We start from the raw sequence: 24127 nt of genomic DNA on the forward strand, positions 1-24127 counted from the left end.
CCCTTATGGATATGGTGCGCAGTATGATGAGCTATTCCACCCTACCATTGGGATTGTGGATTGAGGCGTTAAAAACCGCTATTCGCATTCTAAATAGAGTACCAAGCAAATCGGTGCCCAAAACGCCGTATGAGCTATGGACATGGAGAGTGCCTTCTCTAAACCACCTGAAAGTGTGGGGGAGCCCTGCTGAGGCCAAAGTATTCAATCCAAATGTCGCAAAGTTAGATACCAAAACAGTCGTTTGCCATTTTATTGGTTATCTGAAAAGTCAAAAGGTTATCGTTTCTCGCCCGAGAGAAATACACAAAGTTTGTGGAAACGAGACATGTTGTCTTCTTAGAGGACGAAATGATGAGGGGGAGCATGGTAGCTCGGAAAATTGATCTTGAGGAGAAGAGGGTGCAGGCACCTAATCCGATGACTCAGGAGCCATTTTTTGCGCTACCATGTGCACATGTACCGACGATCCCTGCGATTGTGGTGCAAGCGCCTGTTGTAACTCCACCCATGACAACGATGAGTGAAAATTCGGAACCTGTCCATCAGGAGCCGAATGAACCATTTGTTGAGCATGAAAGGGAGCAACAACAGCCACCTCTAGAGGCAAAAGGATTTACACAAAGAGAAGGGATAGATTACAATGAGACATTTTCTCCGGTCTCATGTAAGGATTCCTTCAGAATCATCATGGCACTAGTTGCACATTTTGATTTAGAGTTGCATCAAATGGATGTAAATATGACATTTCTAAACGGGGATTTAGAAGAAAATATCTACATGAAACAACCCAAGGGTTTTATCATGGAAGGCAAGGAAGAAATGGGATGCCGCCTAAAGAAATCCATTTATGGATTAAAGCAAGCCTCCAGACAGTGGTATATAAAGTTTAATGAAATAATTAAGAGATTTGGATTTAAAGAAAATATTGAGGACAATTGCGTTTATGCAAAGTTTAAAAGTGGGAAATATATTTTCCTAATCTTGTAAGTGGATGATATTCTGCTCGCCAGTAGTGATTTTAGTCTACTTCAAGAGACAAAGAAGTTCTTGTCCTCAAATTTTGATATGAAAGATCTTGGTGAAGCGTCATATGTTTTGGGCATAGAAATTCACCGAGATAGAAACAATGGAGTATTAGGACTATCGCAAAAGGCTTATTTAGAAAAGATTCTAAGTAAGTATAATATGCATAAGTGCAGTGCCACACCTGCCCCTATAGTCAAGGGCGACAGTTTTGGGAAACATCAAAGTCCCCAAAATCAATACGAGCTCGATCAAATGAAAGCGGTTCCATATGCTTCGGCTATTGGAAGCCTACAGTATGCACAAGTGTGCACTCGCCCTGACTTAGCATTTATCACCGGAGTACTCGGTAGATATCAAGAAAATCCAGGTTTTGAACACTGGAAAATGGTAAAAAAGGCATTGCGTTATGTGAAAGGCACAAAGAGTTACATGCTAACATACAGAAGATCTGATTCCCTAGAAATAAGAGGGTATTCAGATGCAGATTTTGCGGGGGATAAAGATGATAGAAAATCCACATCTGGATATGTATTCACCCTCGCAGGGGGAGCTATTTCGTGGAGAAACTCCAAACAGACGATAGTTGCATCATCCACGATGTATGCATAATTTATAGCATGTTATGAAGCCACGGGGCAGGCATTATGGTTAAAGAAATTTATACCCGACTTGAAAGTGGTAGATTGTATTGACAAACCACTAAAGATGTACTGCGACAATGAGCCTGCAGTATTTTATGCTCACAACAACAAGTCGAGTAATGCTACTAAACCGATTGAGGTTAAGTATTATGTTGTGAAACACAAGGTCCAGGATCAAACTATAAGTCTCGAGCATATAAGGACAAAAGATATGCTTGCGGATCCGCTAACGAAAGGCTTACCACCCAGCGTGTTCAAGGAGCACGTAGCCGGCATGGGTTTAAGGGAAAGTCTTACCTATCCTGGATCATAAGAGGCCCAAAAGTAAAAGAATTTGTTTCAAAACAGAGAAATGTATTGTGGCTGTCTGATTCTATCGGCAATAGAGCTGTGACGATGAAACATGCCCTATGGACTGATCTGAAATGAAACGAATAAAATAAAAGTATAAAGTTAAAAGTAAAGTTGAGATCAAAGGGGAGAATGTTAGGTTGATCTCCACCACGTTCGAGCCCAACGGCTCGACGTGCCCTTTGACCGCGCCCTGATCGGGGGCGCCCAACCGTTAGCTGGTTGGTGGGCCCCTGTCGCCTGCACTATATACAGTGGTGGGGGCTGGTGGCACTCGACACGAGGTTACCCTGAGCTGCCACTCGCCCCACCAGACGACCCACCGATTAGGGTTAGTGCAGTGCCGACGGGAAGCTCCGCCGCCACCTCTCTCCCTCGACCTCACGCCATCGCCGTCGCCACCTCCACCATGGCGACCGCGGCGGATTCCTCCTCCAAATGAAAGGTAAACGCTCATAGTACCCTCTACTACCCGGCACAGATCCTACACCTAGATGATCCTAGAGTAATAACACTAGCCTCTGTTTCGTCCCTGTTTCACGCCGCGCTGTCTCAGCCTTTGTTCACCATGTCGGTCTCATTTTCTCTGTGCTGTCTGGGCTTAGTCAACGCACTTGTTTCTGGTCTTTTTTTTTTTTTTTTGAATATCATTTTGTTGGAGCCCCTAGGAGGAGAACAACGGAGGCTTCCATGGCGGAGAGGTCCGCACCTGACCCCGCCCGCTGCCGGCTCCGGAGGGAGCGGTGCTTCGTGGGCTCGCGTGACCAGAGACAGGACGAGCAGTACTTCGTGAAGCAGAGCTACCGGCGACGGAGCGAGCAGTGGCTCACGAGCTTGCTAAACCTGCGACGGAGAGAGCGGCGATTCGCGAGCCTGGAAGGCAGGGTCGCCGATCGGGAGTCGGGTACTCCTATGTCCTTCTCCCTCTGTTCATTTTGTGGTCTGATTTCATCTTCTGTTTATTTATCTGGCCTGCTGCCTGCGTGATTGTTTGGTTCGGGTGGTATCGCCGGTGGCGTGGTCTCCGCGAGATCTACAAAGTCAGTGACTAAATCTTTTCTCCGCTAGGGTAGCTCGTATTTAGATGGAACGCGGTGGATGTAGTAGGGTAGATAAGATTTGATTTTGGGGTTAGTGATTTCGTCCTATTCCGTTTAGTTTTTGTGACTGGTGCGTGAGCTACTCCCAAAGGCCCAGGGTTTAGGTCTCAGTTTTGGTGATGAAATTTGTTGATTATAGGGTTTAGTTGATATCAGGTACGGTAATGTTATTCTAACTTCTGAAACAGATTTCCTAACCAGTTACTCTGTCCTGATGTTAATGCGTTTCCTGCTAGTTTGGTTAAGCATGCACGCTCTGGCAGAGTGTCAGCATGGTTTCTCGGTGAGATCATGCGGCAAGGAACCTGAATGTTTTTTGTTTTGTTTTTCAGATAGAGAAACCACCTAGTTGTCCTCACTGTCTTGTTGTGTCTGTTCTTTATATATTGTTCTAAACTACTAGCATATTGGATCAAACATGCGAGTTTGATTTGATTTATGTTCAGTAAAAGATACCACAAATTCACATAATCATACTCCAACTCTCTGCTACCTGCGATGCAACCATGTTCAGACTAAACATCTATTAATACCAGGGTACAATCATGTGTGTGCGCTGTGAAAAGGGCAGAGCGTCACTACGACTGAAAACTATTGACAAGCAATACTGTTGTCTACAGCCGAACATTTAGATAACTCGCATGTCATACGCTTCCAGAACCCTGAATATTAAAGGTTTTGGGATACTTGCCTGTATAGAGGTTTCTAATTCTTGATCTAATTTCATATCTTGACAAGCTGGTTCAGTTTCATTGTTTTACAGATCAGGTATGAGCTAGCAAGCTCTTATACCGTGACTACTGTTTGTTGCTAATAAGTAAATTCTTCTATGTAAATAATTTCGTTTGGACATGTAAATTGTACATAAATTATCATGTTGTGGCCGGCATCCATGTTGTCCCTTTTGGACGTCCTGATTTTCAATATTTATACATTGTCTACTTTTTTTTTAGTTCGGCATACAATGTTGTCAAGTTCTTACTTGTTTTGTCACATTGCATCTACTGTCCAGATACCTGATGCCATTAGAGATATTGCTGAAGGATTTTCTAGGATGCAATACGGGGCTATTTCTAAATTGTCTTGCACCCTGGCACTTGTTATCCTTTTTATTTATCTCTTTCACACTCAGATGCTTGTGTTAAATGTGAATAAATTTTGCTTTTTTTCTTCGAGCTGGGCTGGGCATGAATCAGGTTCAGTTATGTGATGTGCACGCAAGTTAAAGTTATTTTCTCTCATTGAGCGTTAGTCCTGATACCATTCTTCAGTCTTAGTCTTTATTCTTCAGTTTGCAGTTCAGTCTCACACATAGTTTAGTTCTTTCTTTCTATCTCAGATTTCTAGTTCATTATACATGCTTCATTTATCATTATTTAGTCATTCAGTTTGCAGTTGTTAAGTTCAGTTTCTTTCATTCTTTCTCAGTTCGTTTAGTCTTTGTGTCTTTTTTTCCACTAACTTCTTATGTCATCAGTCTTATTCATGTTTTTGTCGTTATTCTTCTTCATTCATCAGTGTTCGGTCTTCTTCTTTTTTCGATAAAGGGCGCTTCATTACTCAAATTCGGTCTTCTTCTTGTCATTCAGTCCTTAGTTTACTGGTGTCTCTTTTTTTCATTTCCTTTCTTCAGCCTTCATTTCTTTTATTTCTTCAATTGTGTATTTTTTTCAGTCTTTTGCCTCACTCTTCTGTCTGTCTTTCTTCAGTTTTTTTACTAAAAGCCAAAGGTTCTCGCTATGGATTAACTTCCGAGTTCCGACGTTTATGATACCAATGCTATGCTTAGTAGCAAGGTGTGATGATAGTTATTCAATCCTTCATTATCTCTTTTCCGTCTCTTAGCCCTTTTATTTCTTCATTCTCTTTTTTAAGTCCTATTGCTTATCTATCTCTCATTTTATTTTCTTAAATATCTCATTAATTCAATCACTCTTGTTTCAGCATTTCACTTAGTATCTTAGTTATTCTTAAGTATCTCAATTCCTTTTCACTCATTTCTTGGCATTTAAAATTCAGTTAAGTCTATAATGTTTTCAGTCACTCATTTCTTGGCATTTCAAAATTCAGTACTCGTTACTTTGCTTTGATATTTTGAGTTGTTCATCATTTACCTTTTTTATTAGTCAGCAAGTCTCTCTGTCTTGGCATTTCAAAATTCAGTCATGCATTCGCGGTTTTGAATATTTTGGGTTGATCAGTTGATTCAGTTCATGATTTTCCTCTTTTTGATTCTTCATTTTCTTTCTTCATTCATTAGCTTATTAGCTTAGTTTTTTCTTCATTCCATAAGGTACTAATCCTTTCTTCAGTCTCCTTTTTCTCATATTAATTTTTTAAACATATTAATTTTCCATCGACTTTCATGATCATTCTTTCTTCAGTCTCCATTTCATTTTTATCCTGTTCTCTTTTTCCATAGCATGTCTCCTCTTGGGTTTTTTGTTGTTGTTCTTTGTGTTGTCAGTCTATTTCTGGTATAGGCAATTAGCTCTTTATTTTCCAAAATAAAATTCGTCCAAGTACATCTCTGGTCAACTAAGCATTGTTGTAATTATATCTAAGTTTTTAAGTAAACTTGCTCTGCTCTTGTAGGAGAACGTGTTGGGCCAAAGGGGCAGATTGGAGTGTGATTGTATTTTCTGATCCATCTTATAGCCGCGATGATGGACGATTGCTGATACAATTTCTCATGCCAATTGACCCCTTCTTCCAGTATTATGATATAGCATTTCCTTCCAGTATTATGTTCTGTCAGTTTCTAGTATCTCAATCTTCTTTGTTGTGTCCTTTAGCTCTCAGCTTTAGTTTGCTTAGTCTTTAGTTCTCAGTATGTTATGTAGGGATCTCAGTCCTTATTCTTCAGGTCTTAGTCTTTAGTTTTCATTGTTTGGAAAGTTGATAGTTCATAGGTTCTTGAGTTCGTAGGTTCTCGAGTTCTCAGTATGTAGGGATCTCAGTCCTTATTATTCAGGTCTTAGTCTTTAGTTTTCATTGTTTGGAAAGTTGATAGTTCATAGGTTCCTGAGTTTCTAATTATTTCTCCATATAGTATTTTCTTAGTGCACACCAAGTTGTTTGATACTTGTCCCCTGTGTTTGGTTCAGTATTTCGTGGGCTGCACAAAGAAAACGGCGACAGATCGGCTGCCCTTTGAGCTTCTCTGCGGTTCACGCTCTGCATCCTTGACAAGACTGACTGCGCTCTTCTGTGGCGCCATCTCCTCGGTCACGGTGGCGCTCGCAACCCTGGATGGTGTCGCCGACAGGCTCATGGGGCTGCGCGTGGCCGCGGTGTAAGGGATCGGCAGAATGGGTATCACCGTCAGTCTCCCGCAGCTTACCATAGGTTGCCAGGGTGCTGACCATGAACCGGGTTAGTTGGTTTTACCATATCACCGTCATCTTAGTTCAACTCTGTTCATAGTTCTGCATTTCATTTCTTTTTAGCAGTTTATCTCACTTTGTTCCAGTGTCACAGAACAACAGTTTTGCAGTATATTGAAATATGCAGACTATGGCTAGGAATGGCAGCTGGTTAATGTCTAACAGATATCCTACCCGCGAAAAACAGATATCCGTAATGTAGTATTTATTTTCCAAATCTCAGTGTTCTTTTTGTTGCGTGTTCTTCTGTCTTTCAATCGTCGTTTTAAATAACTCCCTGTCATTGGAAGCCTACAAATGAATAACTCACTAATCTCCATTCCACTCTGGGAGAGCTCACGAATCTCAGCGTTCTTCCATGTTTCATTAAAGTTTTCTATTTGTTCTTCAGTTCTACTATTCATAGAATTATTCTGTTTTTCATTATTAAGTTTCCTATTTATTCTTCAGTTCTATTATTTAACTTGCCTACCCCAACTTGTTTGGGACTGAAAGGCTTGGTTATTGGTTGTTGTTGTTTGCATCTCCCTACCCACTTTATTACTCCTCAACTGTATCCACTTCATTTTTGACGCATTTTTTTTGGAAAGAGATCAGCTTGGCATTTTCAGATTTTTTATTAATACAACATTATCTTACTTAGCGGCAAACCTTCAGCAACAACTTGGTCTGCAATGGAAATTACAGGAGCTCCCAAACCCGAAGCCACTACCAAACCTGGTAAGTGCCACTTTATTCAACAATCATCAGCTACTGTATGTTCAGTTCCACCTTTGAATATGTCTTTCTATGTGTCGGGCTCATCAGGAAACTTACGCTATAGGGGCAACAAATTCTAATGAACTTACACTGTTTGTCTCAGTAAAATGGAGTGGGGTTTCGTTCTTGTTTTTAGTTAAGATTTGGCACCTATTTTTAACTTGATTGCTGGGGAGTAATTTGTAATTTTGTATGCATTCTGTTTGCAGTTGAAACAAGAGTTCAGGTGTACATCCAGTGATCCAGGTGTATTTAGCTGGTCAAGAAGGCCGAGATGCAGTCATGGGTTTTATGGTATTTTCTTGTTAGCTGTTTTTGGGCTTGGCATATTTTGAGCCGTTAGGTTGCACGTTCGGACTTTAACGTGGGCTGAGGAAATGGTTTGGGGCCTTCACGTGGGCTAAGGAAGTTAACTGTTGTCTGTTGAAAACTCAGCTGGAACTCAACGTGTACTGAAAACAAAATGTGGCTGTTTACTGGGACTGAAAACAGACAGTTTTTGAGTAAACTGAATCATTTTTCATTGAGCGTTTGAGTAGTACAGCTGTACTTTTCTGATTGGGCATAAAAAACTGTCTGTTTTCGAATTGAAAAACAGCTAGCTGTTGTATAGTGACTTCTTTCTCTAGAAGCAAAAATTGTTGGGCCATGTAGGAACCAGAAATTAAATTAATTTGTAGGGTATGCCGCATGTTGATTGGAAACAGAGGATGAGCGACCGTTTGCGTCCGCCGGGCGAAAAATGTGTCTGCTATCACCTCCAGCGAGACGACGCAAAGTTACCGGATAGTCCGCGGCGACGCAAACCTGTCCCAAATATGCGTCTCGGATGCGTCTCTGCGTACGCTGCGCGGACGCGCAAAGTGTCCGCTCGTGTCTGGCGGACATTTCGTCTGGCCCGCCTGGCAGTGACCCAACGTTGATGCGTCTTCTCCGCTAGTACTGGCGCCGAGGCGTCGCTTCGGCAGGCCGCAGGGTCCAAATACTTCAATTTCCTCAACTTTGAGAAACCCAACAACAATGTGCCACCAAACGCTACAATGAAGTAACAAAATCTGTCATTAGTCAGATCCACATGCTACAACGAAGTCGCCCAATGCACAAAGAAAACCCCTTCCGGACTTTGTAAAAACAGAAAAATATAAAACAAAAATGTCAGGCGTTAATGTCTATTCGGAAAGATGAATCAGTCATCATTAACTCTTTAGAAAAGACAGCATAAATCCTAGAAATTAGGAATTGAAGAGAAATGTGAGAAAAAAGGCTAGGTGCTAATGTCTAGCGCATGCCAGCACGGTTGCAAACCCGTCATTAGTCAGATCCACATGCTACAACGAAGTCACCCAATGCACGGGGACGACCCCTTCCAGACTTTGTAAAAAAAGAAATATAAAACAGAAATACCAAGCGCTAATGTCTATTTAGAAGGATAAATTAGCCAACGTGGAAAATATAGCATAAACCCTAGAAATTTGGCGTTGTAAAAGAGGTACCGGAGACAAAAATAAGCCAGGCGCTAATGTCTAGCGCATGCCACCACGACATCGACCACGACATCCCCTCGCGCGGCTACCCCGACCAAGGTTGCAGAGCTCTCGGCCACATGAGTCCGGGAGGCCCGCGCCACTAGGACGCCGCCCGGCTACCCTCGCCGAGCGCCGGCCTGCGCCGCATCTAGCTCCGCTCCAAGGAGGGAAACGACACACCCGAGTGCCATCGTCCCCGGCACCGAACGAAGACGGGCAAGATTTTCATCCGTATCGCCGCACACCTCCTTCTCAATCCACCGGAATGGTGCAAGCGTCCACATTGTTCACACAGCTGCCACCACATCACCTCATCATCATGGCCGATGTGTCACAGAACCCTCGCGAGCCGCACGGACGTGAGCAGTCCGTTGAGCACCTGCAGCCCTCCTCTGTCTTCCATCTCCTGCAGGGCAAGGACTTGCGGCCGACGCAGCTTTCGCACTCCGGACAGGTACTAATGGCGGAGGCCCAAAGACCCAGATCAGGCCCTGTTGGGCCCAGATCAGGGCCGCACTTCCACCACCGAACAATGAGGCAGATTCCTCATCTGTAGGTTGCAATCTGTGTGATTTCTTTTCTCGGTCTTTGTCTTGTGTTTCACCTCGCACCTAAGCATCATGTTCCTAGGGACAGAGACATCTGCGCTCTAAGGCAATCATAGTACTACCAGCATGGTTACATTGTTCTGCGACAAACTTCAACTTCAAAGTCACCTGATTTGGCACCAGCCAAAGGAGTAGGAACAACAGCTGGGGAAGCACCATTACTATCCATGGGATGCTTTGTGAAGGCCGACTCGCCACTAGGACGCCGCCCGGTTACCCTCGCCGAGCGCCGGCCTCCGCCGCATCTGGCCCCGCTCCAAGGTGCTCCGCCATATCCAGCTCTAGCCCAGCTCCTCCTCCCCTCCTCCCGCTGTGTGCCCCCGCTCAACACCGCCTCCAAGCGCCACCCATTGACGTCTCCATTCGCACGTCGTTGGCCCGTATGGGCGCGCCCTCCCTCCTCCATGCCTCCTTCGACGACAAGGGGGCGCCACCACCGCCGGCGGCAGGGGGAGCTCGGGGAGGTGGCGGCTGGTTAGGGTTTCGGCCCCCCAGGGTCGCCCACGTGTGCGACCCGGGATGGGAGAGAGATGCGACCGGGATCGATATCGATCCTTCCGCATTGGATCACTCTCAACTGATTATTTCAAATGATTGCAACTGAAATCAACATGAATTGGGCGTTGCAACTGTGCAAATATGTCATCAAACTTACCAACAAAGTTGTTGCCACGGGGTCCAAATACTTCAATTTCCTCAAGTTTCAGAGATTCAACGTCAATGTGCCACCAAACGCTGCAATGAAGTGACAAAACCCGTCATTAGTCAGATCCACATGCTACAACAAAGGTCACCCAATGCACGGGGAAGACACCTTCTAGACTTTGGAAAAAGAATATAAAACAAAAATGCCAAGCGCCAATGTCTATTTAGAAGGATGAATTAGCCAAATATAGCATAAACCCTAGAAATTTGGAATTGTAAAAGAGAAATGTGAGAAAAAAAAAAGCCAGGCGCTAATGTCTAGCGCATGCCAGTACGGGGGATGCAGTTGCGCTTATTTTTTTACGACTATGCCCTCATAGGGGTTCTTTTCACTGCATTTTTTTTGTCCGTGCGCACTTATCGGTGCAGGGTCACGGTGGGCTCGGAGGCCTTCTTTTCTCCCGTGTGCACTTTTTAGTGCTGGGTCACGGGCTGGGCACGGTGGCCTCTTTTGTTTGTGCTCTTTGGCATCTTTCGCAGCTGATAGCCGTGCATCATCCCCGTGCTGGCGATGCAATCAGTAGAATTGTGCCTTATAAACAGGTCAGATTTTACCTAAACTTCCGGTACGGTACTAAACCGTCGAGAGAATAGCCGCGGAAGGTAGATCGCGTCCCGCTCCCGCACCGCACCGGCCCTAAAAGGGCTCTCTGGAGAACTCAGATGAGGCCCAGCTAGGCCCGTTCCGGGCCCCCGAGGCCCGTTCCCCTTCCACTCTCGTGTCGTCGCCACAAATTCTCTCCGTCGTCTGCTCTGTGTTCTGTGGAGCTCCATCGTCTCTCCAGATCCAGGCTAGAGGACGAAGGCGACCACCCAAGCTGCTAGAGGGCGGAGACTCGCATCGTCCCCGAGATCCTGTTCCCCATGGCCGATACTCGGAGGTGTTCTCTCATGGCGGATCTGGGACCTATGCGCGCACGTTGTGGTCGTCGCCGCCGCCAACAGCATGGCCGCCGAAGCCATCGTCGCTGGCTGCTCCCTTGTCTCCACCTATCAATTAGCCTCCCTGTTCTCGTCATCCTGCGGAGTGACAACGGACGGCCTGTTGGCGCGGCAACGTAGAGGGCGCCGGCTCGACGCCTGTATGCCTGTGAGACAGCGGCGGCGAGTGTGGCCAGCTCGAGCGCGCGGTCGGACAAGCAGCATCGGAGATTCGTGGCTGCTCGAGGACGGCATGCTGCAGGGGCAGGTCGAGCACACGAACGGCGGCGGCGGCCACCTTGCCACGGCTCGGTTTGGAGCTAAGGTTCCGGTCATTGGTGCTGCTGATGGGGAAATTTTGGATCTCTACTTGCTGATTTTGGTGATTGGAGGGGAGGAGCAGCTGTACATTGAGAGGATTTGGAGAAAAGATGGATCGGGAATCTGGACCGGACAAGAAAGAAGGATCGGGATATATCAGGACAGAAAAATAGATACCTAGACAGATGGAGAGATTTGAAGATGCACGAAAAAAATTCCTTTTCAGTATCAAACAAATTTTCAAAATGTGACACTATTCTTTGTGGATGCAAATTCCCATGCAGCCGATGAATTTCGGTTTCCTATGTGCCAAAGGCAATGTATTGTTTTTTCAAGCAATCAAAATTGTTTCTTCTCTAGATGCAAAACTTCTGTGTAAAAATTGTTGGACCATGCAGGAACCAGAAACTAAACTAATTTGTAGGGTATGCAGCACGTTGATAGGGCTTTCAAAGAATAAAGAAAACATGAGGTTCAAAAATAATTAGGAATCCCATGAAAATGAGACAAACCAAGAATGAAAAAGAAAAACTTTGTAGCGGCATATGTGGGTTTAGCATGTTTACAAATTTCATAGATGAATACGAACATAATTAAGCAGTTTCAAACAAGCACTTGGTGTTTGTGCGAAAAATAACAAAAGGAAGTTGCACAAAAGTTGACCAAAAATTGCATTATATGTTTTTCTACAGCACATGATCTCTAATTTGTTGCAGAGCAGCTGAGAAACTCACCCCTGCTACATGTAAGATGCAAAATCTCAGCCCCCAAACATACTTTGGTCTCTCTTCTAACACTACCGGGGTCACTGATGGTAACATAAAGCAATTCACATCTCAGCAACCCAACAAGTATCATCTACACTACACGTGTTGCCTCAAGCCGAACTTCAACTACCAGAGCTCGAGTCCATCAGTTAGGACCCGTATTGTGCAATTTCAGTTGCAGCCACCGAGGCACGATCGTCAAGGTGTACAGAGCATGCTACATATTTACGTCCAGGGAGGGTATTCGCTAGATGAGAGCACTCAAAACAGAAGAATCGTCTTCACCTCATTGAGCAAGTACATCCTTGAGCCCCTCGACAGACTTGTGTATGCCGCTACAGCTCCAATCAGAGGACACAACACAAACATTGCCAGCTTGCCCTTTCCAATCGCAATCTGCAGAAGTGTTGATGCACAATTAGGAGAGGCCAGCGAAGTGCATGATAAGGGTAAAGAAAAGTTAGAGAAGTGTATGGTAAGGGTTGTTCAGCGGTGAGGAAGCAGACAGACCTGGTGGAGTTCCACATCACATGTTCCTTTCATCTATATGATTAACCTCTAAACCAATAAACCACGACCCGAGTGATACATCTTCATTTATATACTTGTGTAAGATAGGCATGCCAAAGATCATAGGTGTTATGTGGCTGCTAGGGTTTGGGAGGGAGAGAGAGGGCTGCGAAGGCGCGAGAGGGCCGGCCGGGGGCCTTGCCCACGGCCGGTGGCAAGAGGGAAGGGATTTCCTTCTTAATTCTTGCTTGATTAGATTGATACATCTCCTCTCCATATATAGAGAGGTTTACTTGACTCCCAAGCAAGGCTTACTTGACCCCTAAGCAAACCCTAAGACTAACGGGCCCAGCCCATGACATACTCTAAGGGTGTGTTTGGTAGCCCGGTCCAACAGAGAACAACTATCTGCCTTCATACAAGCTGACCCTAACTTGGTTGAACATAGATTTTCTTGTATGTTTGGTAGGTCGGGCCAACCGAGATATGTTGAGTGCATCTATTGTTTGGTAGGTTGTATGTGCTAAGAATAGCTGAGGTTGTCTAAAATTTGCACAAAGACCACTGCATATAAAAATGAAACGAGATCCAGTCCACATGTACACAAAATAACCAATAAGGTCCCTGTAAATAGGGGAAAAAAAAGCAATCGGGTCCCTCAAGAGGAACCCTGGCCGGAGCTCCCTCGCCCACGCCGGAGCTCGTCAGTGGCGGCCTTGACTGCGCTCTGCCGTGGCGGCGCTCGTCAGTGGCGGCGCTCGTCCGTTGTCCGTCGTTCGTCGCGGAACTCGGCCGTGGCGGCGCTCGGGCGTGACGGAGCTGTCCCTCGAGGAAGCACGGCGGCGCTGGCTAGCGGCGCTCGATCGCGGAGGCGCTCGGCCGCGGCGGCGCTCGGCCGTGGCGGAGCTTTCCCCCGAGGAAGCGCGGCGGCGCTGGCTGGCGGAGCTCGGCCGTGGCGGAGCCTCCCTCGAGGAAGCGGCGGCGCAGCCCTCGCCGTGGCCATGGAGGCGCTCGTCTGCGGCTGTGGTGGAGCCGGCCCTCGCCGTGGCCATGGAGGCGCTCGTCTGCGAGGCCCTTGGCGGCGGCGCGAGGCTGTGGAGGCGGCGCGAGACCGCGGCGGCGCGCGAGGTTGTGGAGGCGATGAGGAGGAGGCGGTCGTGGATGGAATACGGGGGCAAATGGGCCTGCGGGGCTGTGACCCCTAGCTGGCTGCCTCGCGCACGCGGCCCGCGGTGGCTTTTTCCGTATGAGCTCAGCTCGGTTGAGTAGAGAAGCTCGATCTGAGCTTCGCTCTCGGGCAGGGCTAAGGCCTCTTTTTCGTATCATGTGGGCAGTGCCCAGTTGACCCGAGCCGGTCTAACAAACAACATCTCTTGGAAAAAAGTGGGATGAGGTGAGAAAATCTGAGCTCCCCCAGTCTACCAAACAGGCCCTAACACTACACCCCACCTGGAGATGCAGCTCGTCCTCGAGCTGCAACCTAAACAAACCATGACTCGACGCAACACAAACCTAACACCTAAAAACGAGCCTTTTACATCTCAGCTTGTTTTATTACTCTCAACCTGAAATAGACTGAGACGCTTTATTGTTGACCCCTGAAAATAAAGTGGACACCATCCGCCCGTCGGACGTGCACCTGTAGAGCCACCTGGATCCCATGGAAACCAGCGGGACAAAAGGAGCCCGCGCGGCGGCCGGCGGCGCAATGCAGTGGTGCTACGCGATGCGCTCCTGTCGGGGACACCAGGCCTTCTCCCCGCCGGATGACTGTCGATGGCGCAGACTTTGAGGTCACTGCCCGCGGGAAAAACAGCATGCCCGCCGCCCGTGGGGGAAACCGCACGCCCAAGATCCCCAACGCAGCGGACGAGATCGAGGTCCGTTGCGCAACGAAGCGCAACTTGGAGGAGCTGCAGCTGCAGATCACGCATCTCCCGCACACGCCGACGCACTAGGAGGCCGCGCGCAGCAGCCTGCAGCCTCACCGCCGCCGACACATGGCGGATAGCGATCCAAGCCGGAAGCGGTGACGGCGATGGAGGGAAACGGACCTGGTGGAAGGGCATCCCGGGCGGTGTCGATGTAGAGCCCGGGGCCAAGGTCGTTCCCACACCGCCGAAAGGCAGGGACGGCATCGGTGGCGGCAGCAGCCGCTGCTGTGGTGTTGGTGGCGACGGCAGCTGCTGCTGCTGTTGCAACTGCCCACCGAACGGCAGGGACAACGTCGGTGAGGACAGCAGCTGCAACGGCGGCGTTGGTGGCTGCGGCAGCTGCTGCTGTTGCTGCAGCGTCCCGGTGGGGAAGAAGGCGGCCGGCTGCTGGAGATGAGGGACCCCCGGCGCCGAGGTAGGGCCCGTCCCGGAGATGGTGGACAGCGGCAGCGGGGACTGCAGCAGCGTCAGCTGCATCGGCCCGGCGATCGCGGAGGAGGCCACCTGGTCCGTCGGCTGCCACGGCAGCAGCGCCGCCGGCGGCGGCAGCCCGTAGGGTCCAGCCAAGTAGAGGTGGATCTCCTGGACAGCAGTGGTGAGATTGCGGAGGGCTGCGGTGATCTCCGTCGGGGAGAGAACGGCGGGGACGTTGGAGTGCGGCGGCGGCGGGTGGGAAGAACTCGGTGGAGGGCTGGACATGATCGAACCCGGGAAAGCTGATACCAAGTGTTATGTGGCTGCTAGGGTTTGGGAGGGAGAGAGAGGGCTGCGAATGCGCGAGAGGGCCGGCCGGGGGCCTTGCCCACGGCCGGTGGCAAGAGGGAAGGGATTTCCTTCTTAATTCTTGCTTGATTAGATTGATACATCTCCTCTCCATATATAGAGAGGTTTACTTGACTCCCAAGCAAGGCTTACTTGACCCCTAAGCAAACCCTAAGACTAACGGGCCCAGGCCCATGACATACTCTAACAATAGGAACCATTAGATTTACTTCATTTGTATCCAGGGGATTATTTTACAATATATGACCATCGACAAAACACTGATTTATTGAGATATAGGTCGGAAGGTCTTTTGAGATGGCATATATCTGTCTCGGAGCATGGTGGAAGTACTTGTTTCCATCCTCCCCAAATTTCCAGGACTCAGGTTCATGGTACTTCAAGTTCCTACATGACAGGAGCAGATTCAAGCAGGAAATTTGTAGTTTGTACCTCAAACTAGCATTTAATTTCAAGAAAGTTTAGTTGGCATTACTTGTCAGCAAGAACTGGACCCAACTTCATGCAGCCTATGCAAGTTCTTGGTTTCGATTTATGACGAGCAAGGGTAGTGGCAAACATTACTGTTTTTTCCATGTAAAACATACCGATAAGGTGATAAATAGAACTAGGTTGGTTTTTTTTCTCCAAAAGAAGGCTATAATATCGAAGAAATAAAATGCACCTAAGTTGACATGCACGTCATCATCGACCTTGACGTAGAAGTCAGCATCCTAAATGCCCAATTTAACAATTTCAGACACTTTTAAGACTATGCACGAAGTTAACGCATTTTTTTTATTTCTTTGTTAATCCTGCAACCTCCCATTTAATATTTGAAATAAACATGAAAACTTCAAACTTGCTCAAGTGTTATGACAACTACTACTTCACTGAATAAGGGTAGCCGCAAATTGGGAGTCACTTAACCTGTACGAATTACCATCTCTTATTGAATCAAAGTTTCTTTACGAAACTTCTGGATGAATTCTCCGTTCTCGTCTGAACTCTGCTCCTTCCATCTTTCGCTGTATCAAGGCTCCCTAATGCAACACCTGGAAACGATTCACCGTTCTTAAACAGATAAACCTATGTGCTGCTAGAATAAAATAGGCCATTAGCTCTGTTTATAATTTGTAATAATATAGCGCCGCTAATTACCGCTAAACAGTGTAGCCGCAAGAGGATATATAGCACCGCTAAAGAATTGCCACACCACGCTAGAATTTTAAGACCAATGCATGTTTACGTCGGCCCAAAACCACGCCCTCGTTGCATAGTCGATTTGCTCCCCAACCATAACCCTTGGCCATTCCTCTTATCTCTACTTGACCGGTGCAGGATTGAAACAGGATGCAGCTAACGCCATCCCCGGACGCCAGAACCAAGCCGATTGTGCTCCACGGCTGATGCACCGAGGATGTGATGACCGATGGCCAGGGAGACATGTGCTAAATCGAGAAGACCGACAGCACCGTGATGTCACAGCCTGAAACCCAAGATGGATCGTTTCTACTCCTTTGTCCTTTCCTTCTTGTTTCTTGGTGAATTGTTTCAGCTTTTAGACACTAGAACCACATAATTGATTTGTATATTGAAGCTTGCTCGTTACATTCGGACACTGGAACTGCTACATCAGGGCTTGCTTCTTTGTTCTATACTTTTATATATGGAACAGATGCAGTCTGCTTATTCCATTCCATCAACATGTCATTTGTTCAGAAATAAGGATTGTAGATAGAAATCATTAAATAGGTGTATCTAGATTAGGTATGGAAGATTATAATAAGAAATGTAATGGTCAGGAAGACCAAGAAAATTATTATTTTCCATGATATATGCTGAAATTTCGTGTTTCTGTGCCATACATTGCTTTTTTTAGTAAACCACTAAATAATTTAGCTGCTAGTATTGCGCCGGTATAGCTTGTGTAACTTCTGGAGGCAGCAGCCAAATCAAATAGCCAGCTATTTTTTTCCTTGGTTATGTGACACTCAATCGTGCATAAGCAAAACATGGCAGTAAGTTTGTGCATCATCCAAAATCCAAAATCAGAAAGGGAGCATTCAATTGTGTAATAGATGCAGCCTCAGTTAAAAATTCAGCTATGTAATCGGTAAATATATAAGATGATCATTTATCTTAATGAAAGCCGGTGGCAAATAGATTAATTTGGCAAAGTTAGATTAATTTAATTCCATCATCCTATAGATGGTTAGTTTACAATGTTAAATATTGCTCGTTGTACTACTCTTTCTGAAGGACGAACAAATAAATATTTTTACAAAATAGGAAACAATATGGTATCTTTTAAGTTTTGATTTACCTGAACAACTCTCCTCGTTGTATATGCTCTAGAAAAATCATCTGAAATCATACCCTGTGTAATTGCCTCTATAAAATTTGAAGCATTCAACTACACCTGCATGAGTTAAGAAAAAAAGAATCAATGGTAGACAATTGAGAATAAATCCGTAACAAAAGAGTTTTGCACAGAGGTAAATAGTATTAACTTGCAGGGATGATCTGATATAGATCCAACCATGCATCTAAAAAGCATTTTATTAGCCATACACACAAAAAAACATTCATAAGACGATTATCAGACAAATAGATAGTCCTTTCAATTATTCAATAGAACAATGCTTGCATATGAGGACGACTTGATAGCTTTAAAAACGAAAGTTTGAAAAGGATACATATTCTTACAAAAGGCTTTCCAGGAGTTCTAACGGACCTTCTACAAATTCCTTGAGTACCTGTGCCGCTACACCAGAGGTATATGATTATCTTCATTGTCACAACAATAATCCAAGCAACTGACCAGAGATCTTTCCTGTAGTTGAAACTAAAGATAAGTTTCATGACCGCTATAGCTGCCGGGACAGCCTTCCATGACGATAAGCCTGTTTCTGCCGCTACGGTGCTATGTCCAATAAAGCTCCGTTAATTACCGCTAAACAGTGTAGCCACAAGAGGAGCTATAGTGCCACTAAAACAAATTCCACACCATGCTAGAAATTCAAGCCCAATGCATGTTTGCGTCGGCCCAAAACTACACCCCTGTTGCATAGTCGATTTGCTCCCAGCCATAACCCTAGCCATTCCTCTCGTCTCCACTCGACCGGCGCGGTATTGAAACGAGATGCAGCTGACGCCATCCCCAGAAACCAGCATCAACCTGGCCATGCTCCACGACTGCTGCTCCGAGGCCACGGCAATTAGTGACCAGGGAGACATGGGCTGAAGTGAGGCACCGACAACACCGTGATGTCTCACCCGGAAGTTCATCGGTGAATTGTTACAGCTTTCAGACACTAGAACCGCATAATTGATTTGTATATAGAAGCTTGATTGTTCCATTTAAACACTAGAAGTCTAGAACTGCTACGATGCTAGCTTCTCTGTCATTTCCTCTCTGTTCTATATTTCTATGTATGGAACATATGCAGTCTGCTTATTCCATTACATCCCCATGTCATTTGTTCAGAAATAAGGACTGTAGATAGAAATCATAGAATTGGTGTATCTAAAAATCTTAGAATCCTGACGACCAAGAAAAATATTATTTTCCATGATGTACGTTGAAATTCCCTATTTATATGCCATATAGTGCTTTTGTTAGAAAACCCGCTAAATGGTTTAACTGCCACTATTGCGCCGCTATAGCTTCTATAGCTTCTCGAGGCAACAACTAAATCAAATAGGCCAGCTATTTTTTTCCTTGGTTATGTGACACTCAATCGCCCATGAGCAAAACATGACAGTAAGTTTGTTCATGATCCAAAATCAGAAAGGGGCATTCAGTTGTGTAATAGGTGTAGCCTCATTTAAAATTTCAGTTATGTAATCGGTAAATACATAAGATGATTATTTATCTTATATGAAAGCCTATAACAAATAGATTAATAAGGCAAAGTCACATTGTTTAAATTTCATTATCATATAGATGGTTAGCTTACAATGTTAAATATTGCTACTCCTTCTACATGACAAAATAAATAAACAGTTTACAAAATAGGCAACACTAGGGTACCTTTTGAGTTTTAATTTATCTTGAAGAACTTCTCCTCATTGTATCTTCTCTAGCAAAATCATCTGAAATCAGATCCTGTGTAAAGGCCTCTATACAATCTGAAGAATTCAACTATCAGCTGGATGAGTGAATAAAAAAAATCATATGGTAGACAATCAAGAATAAATTCATGAAACTTTTATGAAAATAAAAAAGTTTGCAACAAGGTAAAGTACTAACTCGCAGGGACAATCATATAGAGCCAACCAAGCATCTGAAAAGCATTTGATTAGGCATACACAAAGAGAAGGTCCATAAGCCAATTATCAGATTTGTCCCTGACAGATAGGTAGTCGTTTCAATTATTCAATGGAGCAATGCTAGCATAGGAGCATGACTTGATAACTTACAAAATCAAAGTTTGAAAAGGACACATATTCATATAGACGGCTTTCGAGGAGCCCTAGCAGACTATCTACAGATTCCTTGAGTACCTGCGTGGTTGCGTTCTTAGTATATGATTATCTTGTTTGTCAAGACAATAACCCACAAAAATGACCGGAGATCCTTCATGTGGGTGAATCTGAAGACAATAACACATATGCATGATTCATGATCAAACGTAGTAAATAATAATAATAAATAGACAATGCAGAACCTCATAGGACCAAACTGGAGTCATTCTCTCTCAAAAGAATTAGCTGTCGTGAATCGTGAAATGAGAAAAGTGCAGAATTGATCTTTACCTGAAAAGAATGGTTAGAGAGATGTGATACTTGAGTGAAGTAGGAATATGCACCATTTCAAGGATACGTCATGGAAAGGCGCATCGGTTACATAGAAGAGAAGACCAATAGGCCGAGTTACAACACGGTCGACACAAGCATCGAGACCGCAAGATCCACACGGTCACAAGGACAGACACGCTCGAGAAAACCTACTCTCACAACCTCCACCTGTCCACTAATGCTAGACTAGTCCAAAATAGGTTGGCTACTCTCCACAACTCTGCCTCAACATAGATCTTATTAAGCACCATCGCAGGTGATGAGGTGAAGGAGTCGCTCCCTCAAAGACGATGGCATCACGGTGGAGCCACATGCGCCAACAAACCAAAGATATATGTGTCCAAAACTCGCGGATCACGTCTCTTCCGCCACACCATCCCTGCATACAAACGTGAACCACCATTGACGTAGAGAAATTATTGCTCAACATGCTCAACACTTTGAGGGAAATCATGAAGTTAAACTAGAGGGCATTGTAACTTGTATTGAACACCTCGAGAATGACGAACCATGGCGTTGGATCACTCTCAAACACCTAACCAGATTGTTTCAACTGATTGCAGCTGAAATCAACATGAATTGGGCGCTGCAAATTTGCAAATATGGAATTTTCATCTCTAGAATGTCGAACAATGGCATTGGATCACTCTTTTTTTTCGAGAGTACGCCAAAGGCGTACCATATTTTTATAGAAGGCAGAGGTTTGAGTACAAGAACACTACCACGTGTTGCAAGCAACAAGTGTAGCAACAACTCCACACCGGCTAGTCCTAACTCCTAAGACAACCACACCGAAAAAACAACAACACAACATGAAGAGCTTGTCCTAAGCTATATACGAAGTCGTGTCTCGACCGATGCCGATGACTCCGAAGAACAACAACTCCAAAAGGACTCCCCTTGCCGACACACCATCTAAAGGAGAAAGATGGTGGAACTTAGTCGGTCCCAAGAAGGCATCGTCTTGGCCTCGCCGACATTGGTGTGCATTGCGCCTCTAAAGAACAACCTTGGACAGTGGCAAGCACCGGAGGAGGGCAACCTAGATCCTCCATGTCGTTTCTCCAAACGCGATGCTCCCAACAGAGTAATGGCGACGTCAAGGACGTCGCCATCATCACGCCGATCCAACTCCGGACCTAGGCTTTCACCCTGAGACAAACAACCAAACTGGAGAAAGATCGAGAGACGTGTCGACACACCTCAACGATGCCTCCAAGCAGGGAAACGACACCCGCTAGTGCTATCATCACCGGCACCGAACGAAGACGAGCAAGATTTTCATCTGTATCGCCGCACACCTCCTTCTCAATCCACCGGAATGGTGCAAGCGTCCACATTGTTCACACAGCTGCCACCACATCACCTCATCATCATGGCCGAAGTGTCACAGAACTCCCACGAGCTGCACGGACATGAGCAGTCCGCTGAGCACCTGCGGCCCTCCTCCGTCTTCCACCTCCTGCAGGTCAAGGACTTGCGGCCGACGCAGCTTTCGCACTCCGGACAGCTACTAATGGCGGAGGCTCAAAGACCCAGATCAGGCCCTGTTGGGCCTAGATCAGGACCACACTTCCACCACTGAACAATGAGGCAGATTCCTCATCTGTAGGTTGCAATCTGTATGATTTCTTTTCTCGATCTCCTTCTTGTGTTTCACCTCGCACCTAAGCATCACGTTCCTAGGGATAGAGACATCTGCGCTCTAAGGCAATCATAGTACTACCAGCATGGTTAAATCGTTCTGCGGGCAAACTTCAACTTCAAAGTGACCTGATTTCGCACCAGCCAAAGGAGACATCTGCGCTCTAAGGCAATCATAGTACTACCAGCATGCTTTGTGAAGGCCCACGTGCCACTAGGATGCCGCCCGGTTACCCTCGCCGAGCGCCGGTCTCTGCCGCATCTGGCTCCGCTCCAAGGTGCTCCGCCATATCCAGCTCCAGGCCAACTCCTCCTCCCGCCGTGCGCTGCCACTCAACCCTTGAAATTTGGCGTAGTAAAAGGGGAATGTGAAACAAAAAGCCAGGCGCTAATGTCTAGTGCATGCCAGCACGAGGGATGCAATTGCACGCCTATGCCCTCATAGGGGTTCTTTTCACCGCATTTTTTCGTCTGTGCGCACTTATTGGTGCAGGGTCACGGTGGGCTCGGAGGCCTTCTTTGTGAAGGCCGACTCGCCACTAGGACACCACCCGGTTATCCTCGTCGAGCGCCGGCCTCCGCCGCATCTGGCTCCGCTCCAAGGTGCTCCGTCATATCCAGCTCTAGCCCAGCTCCTCCTCCCGCTATGCGCCCCCGCTCAACACCGCCTCCAAGCGCCACCCATTGACGTCTCCAGCCGCACGTCGTTGGCCCGTATGAGCGCGCCCTCCCTCCTCCATGCCTCCTTCGACGACTAGGGGGCGCCACCACCGCCGGTGGCAGGGGGAAGCTCGGGGAGGTGGCGGCTGGTTAGGGTTTCGGCCCCCGGGGTCGCCCGCGTGTGCGACCCGGGATGGGAGAGAGATGCGACCAGGATCGATATCGATCCTTCCGTATTGGATCACTCTCAGCTGATTATTTCAATTGATCGCAACTGAAATCAACATGAATTGGGCGTTGCAACTGTGCAAATATGTCATCAAACTTACCGACAAAGTCGTTGCCACGGGTCCAAATACTTCAATTTCTTCAAGTTTCAGAGACCCAATGTCAATGTGCCACCAAACGCTGCAACGAAGTGACAAAACCCGTTATTAGTCAGATCCACATGCTACAACGAAGTCACCCAATGCACAGGAAAGACCCCTTCCAGACATTGTAAAAAAATTAAAAAAATAAAACAAAAATGTGAGGCGCTAATGTCTATTAACTATGTGGAAAATAGAGCATAAAGCGTAGCAATTTAGAATTGTAAAAGAGAAATGTCAGATAAAAAGCCAGGCGCTAATGTCTAGCGCATGCCAGCACGAGGGATGCAATTGCGCTTATTTTTTACGACTATGCCCTCGTAGGGGTTCTTTTCACTGCATATTTTTCGTCCATGCGCATTTATCGGTGCAGGATCACGGTGGGCTCGGAGACCATCTTTTCTCCCGTTTGCACTTTTTAGTGCTATAGGTCACGGGGTGGGCACGGTGGCCTTTTTTTTTTGTGCTCTTTGGCATCTTTCGCAGCTGATAGCCGTGCATCATCCCCGTGCTGGCGAGGGAATCAGCAGAACTCAGCCTTATAAACAGCTCGGATTTTACCTAAACTTCCGGTACGGTACTAAAAACGAAAACGCGCGAAGAGAATAGCCGCGGACGGTATTTCGTGTCCCGCACCGGCACTAAAAGGCCTCTCTGGAAAACTCAGATGAGGCCCAGCTAGGCCCGTTCCGGCCCCTGAGGCCCGTTCCCCGTCCAGCAGCTCGCCTCGTCTCGTTGTCGTCGCCGCCGCCGCCAGCAGCACGGCCGTCGTCGCTCCCCGTTCTCTTCATTCCCCGCGGAGAGGCAGCGAGGAGGCCCTGCTGGTGCGGAGGGGCAGCGACGGCGACTGTGACCATGAGCCCGAGGTGGCCAACTCGAGCGCGCGGAGATTCGTGGCCGCCTCAGGTGCGCGACCACATGGTGCAGAGAATGGGAACTTGCCGGGCACCTTCCGATGGCTCGGTTTGGAGCTCAAGATTTCCTTTTGGGTCCGGTCATTGATGCTGCAGATGTGGAAGTTTTTGATGTGGAGGAGCAGCTGCACATTGAGAGCTTGCGACGGACCCGACAGGAAAGAAGGATATCAGGAGAGAAAAATAGTACCTGGACAGATGGAGAGATTAGAAGATACAATTGATGAACAAAAAATCCTTTTCAGTAGCAAAGAAGAAATTTTAAAAATGTGAAACTATACTTTGGTGTTGGAAATTCCCGTGCAGATGATGGATTTCGGTTTCCAAAAGGCAAAGTATTATTTTTTCAAGCAATAAAAATTGTTTCTTTCTCTAGAAGCAAAAAATGTTGGGCCGTGCAGGACCCAGAAATTAAATT

The 24127-nt window shown here is 46.4% G+C and overlaps 1 protein-coding gene and 2 long non-coding RNA genes across 8 annotated transcripts; 1 reads left to right on the plus strand and 2 right to left on the minus strand.

Moving 5' to 3' along the window:
- The first annotated feature begins 2598 nt into the window (after positions 1–2598).
- On the plus strand, positions 2599–7793 carry LOC127334422 (uncharacterized). Its single transcript, XR_007872153.2, has 3 exons — positions 2599–2925; positions 6229–7227; positions 7476–7793. It is a non-coding gene; the product is annotated as an uncharacterized lncRNA (long non-coding RNA).
- Positions 7794–7974: 181 nt separating this feature from the next.
- LOC139832799 (uncharacterized) lies at positions 7975–11462 on the minus strand. Its single transcript, XR_011747281.1, has 3 exons — positions 10661–11462; positions 10056–10135; positions 7975–8301 (listed from the first exon to the last, which is right to left on the minus strand). It is a non-coding gene; the product is annotated as an uncharacterized lncRNA (long non-coding RNA).
- A 534-nt stretch (positions 11463–11996) lies between these two features.
- Positions 11997–23853, minus strand: LOC127334421 (uncharacterized). 6 transcript variants are annotated; one of them, XR_011747280.1, is made up of 6 exons: positions 22757–23853; positions 19357–20502; positions 18058–18156; positions 17647–17742; positions 16251–16375; positions 11997–12510 (listed from the first exon to the last, which is right to left on the minus strand). XR_011747280.1 is itself a non-coding variant. In XM_071822686.1 (6 exons), exon 6 carries the CDS (start codon positions 15255–15257, stop codon positions 14166–14168), a length of 1092 nt encoding a protein of 363 aa, XP_071678787.1. In that variant the 5' UTR covers positions 15258–16375; positions 17647–17742; positions 18058–18156; positions 19357–20502; positions 22757–22835; positions 23432–23853; the 3' UTR covers positions 13463–14165. The 6 variants fall into 6 exon arrangements, 5 of the variants coding, with proteins under 5 accessions (XP_071678787.1, XP_071678786.1, XP_071678789.1 ...); XM_071822686.1 differs by lacking the exon at positions 11997–12510 and having other exon boundaries at positions 13463–16375; positions 22757–22835; positions 23432–23853; XM_071822685.1 differs by lacking the exon at positions 11997–12510 and having other exon boundaries at positions 13463–16375; positions 19357–19918; positions 20082–20502.
- Positions 23854–24127: the final 274 nt, after the last annotated feature.

This window comes from Lolium perenne, chromosome 6, assembly GCF_019359855.2.
Source record: "Lolium perenne isolate Kyuss_39 chromosome 6, Kyuss_2.0, whole genome shotgun sequence".
Classification (NCBI taxonomy): domain Eukaryota; kingdom Viridiplantae; phylum Streptophyta; class Magnoliopsida; order Poales; family Poaceae; genus Lolium; species Lolium perenne.

What these genes read in the sequence shown, in the direction of transcription:
- LOC127334421 (XM_071822686.1), bottom strand. Translation starts at nt 15,257, where the DNA reads ATGTCCAGCCCTCCACCGAGTTCTTCCCACCCGCCGCCGCCGCACTCC.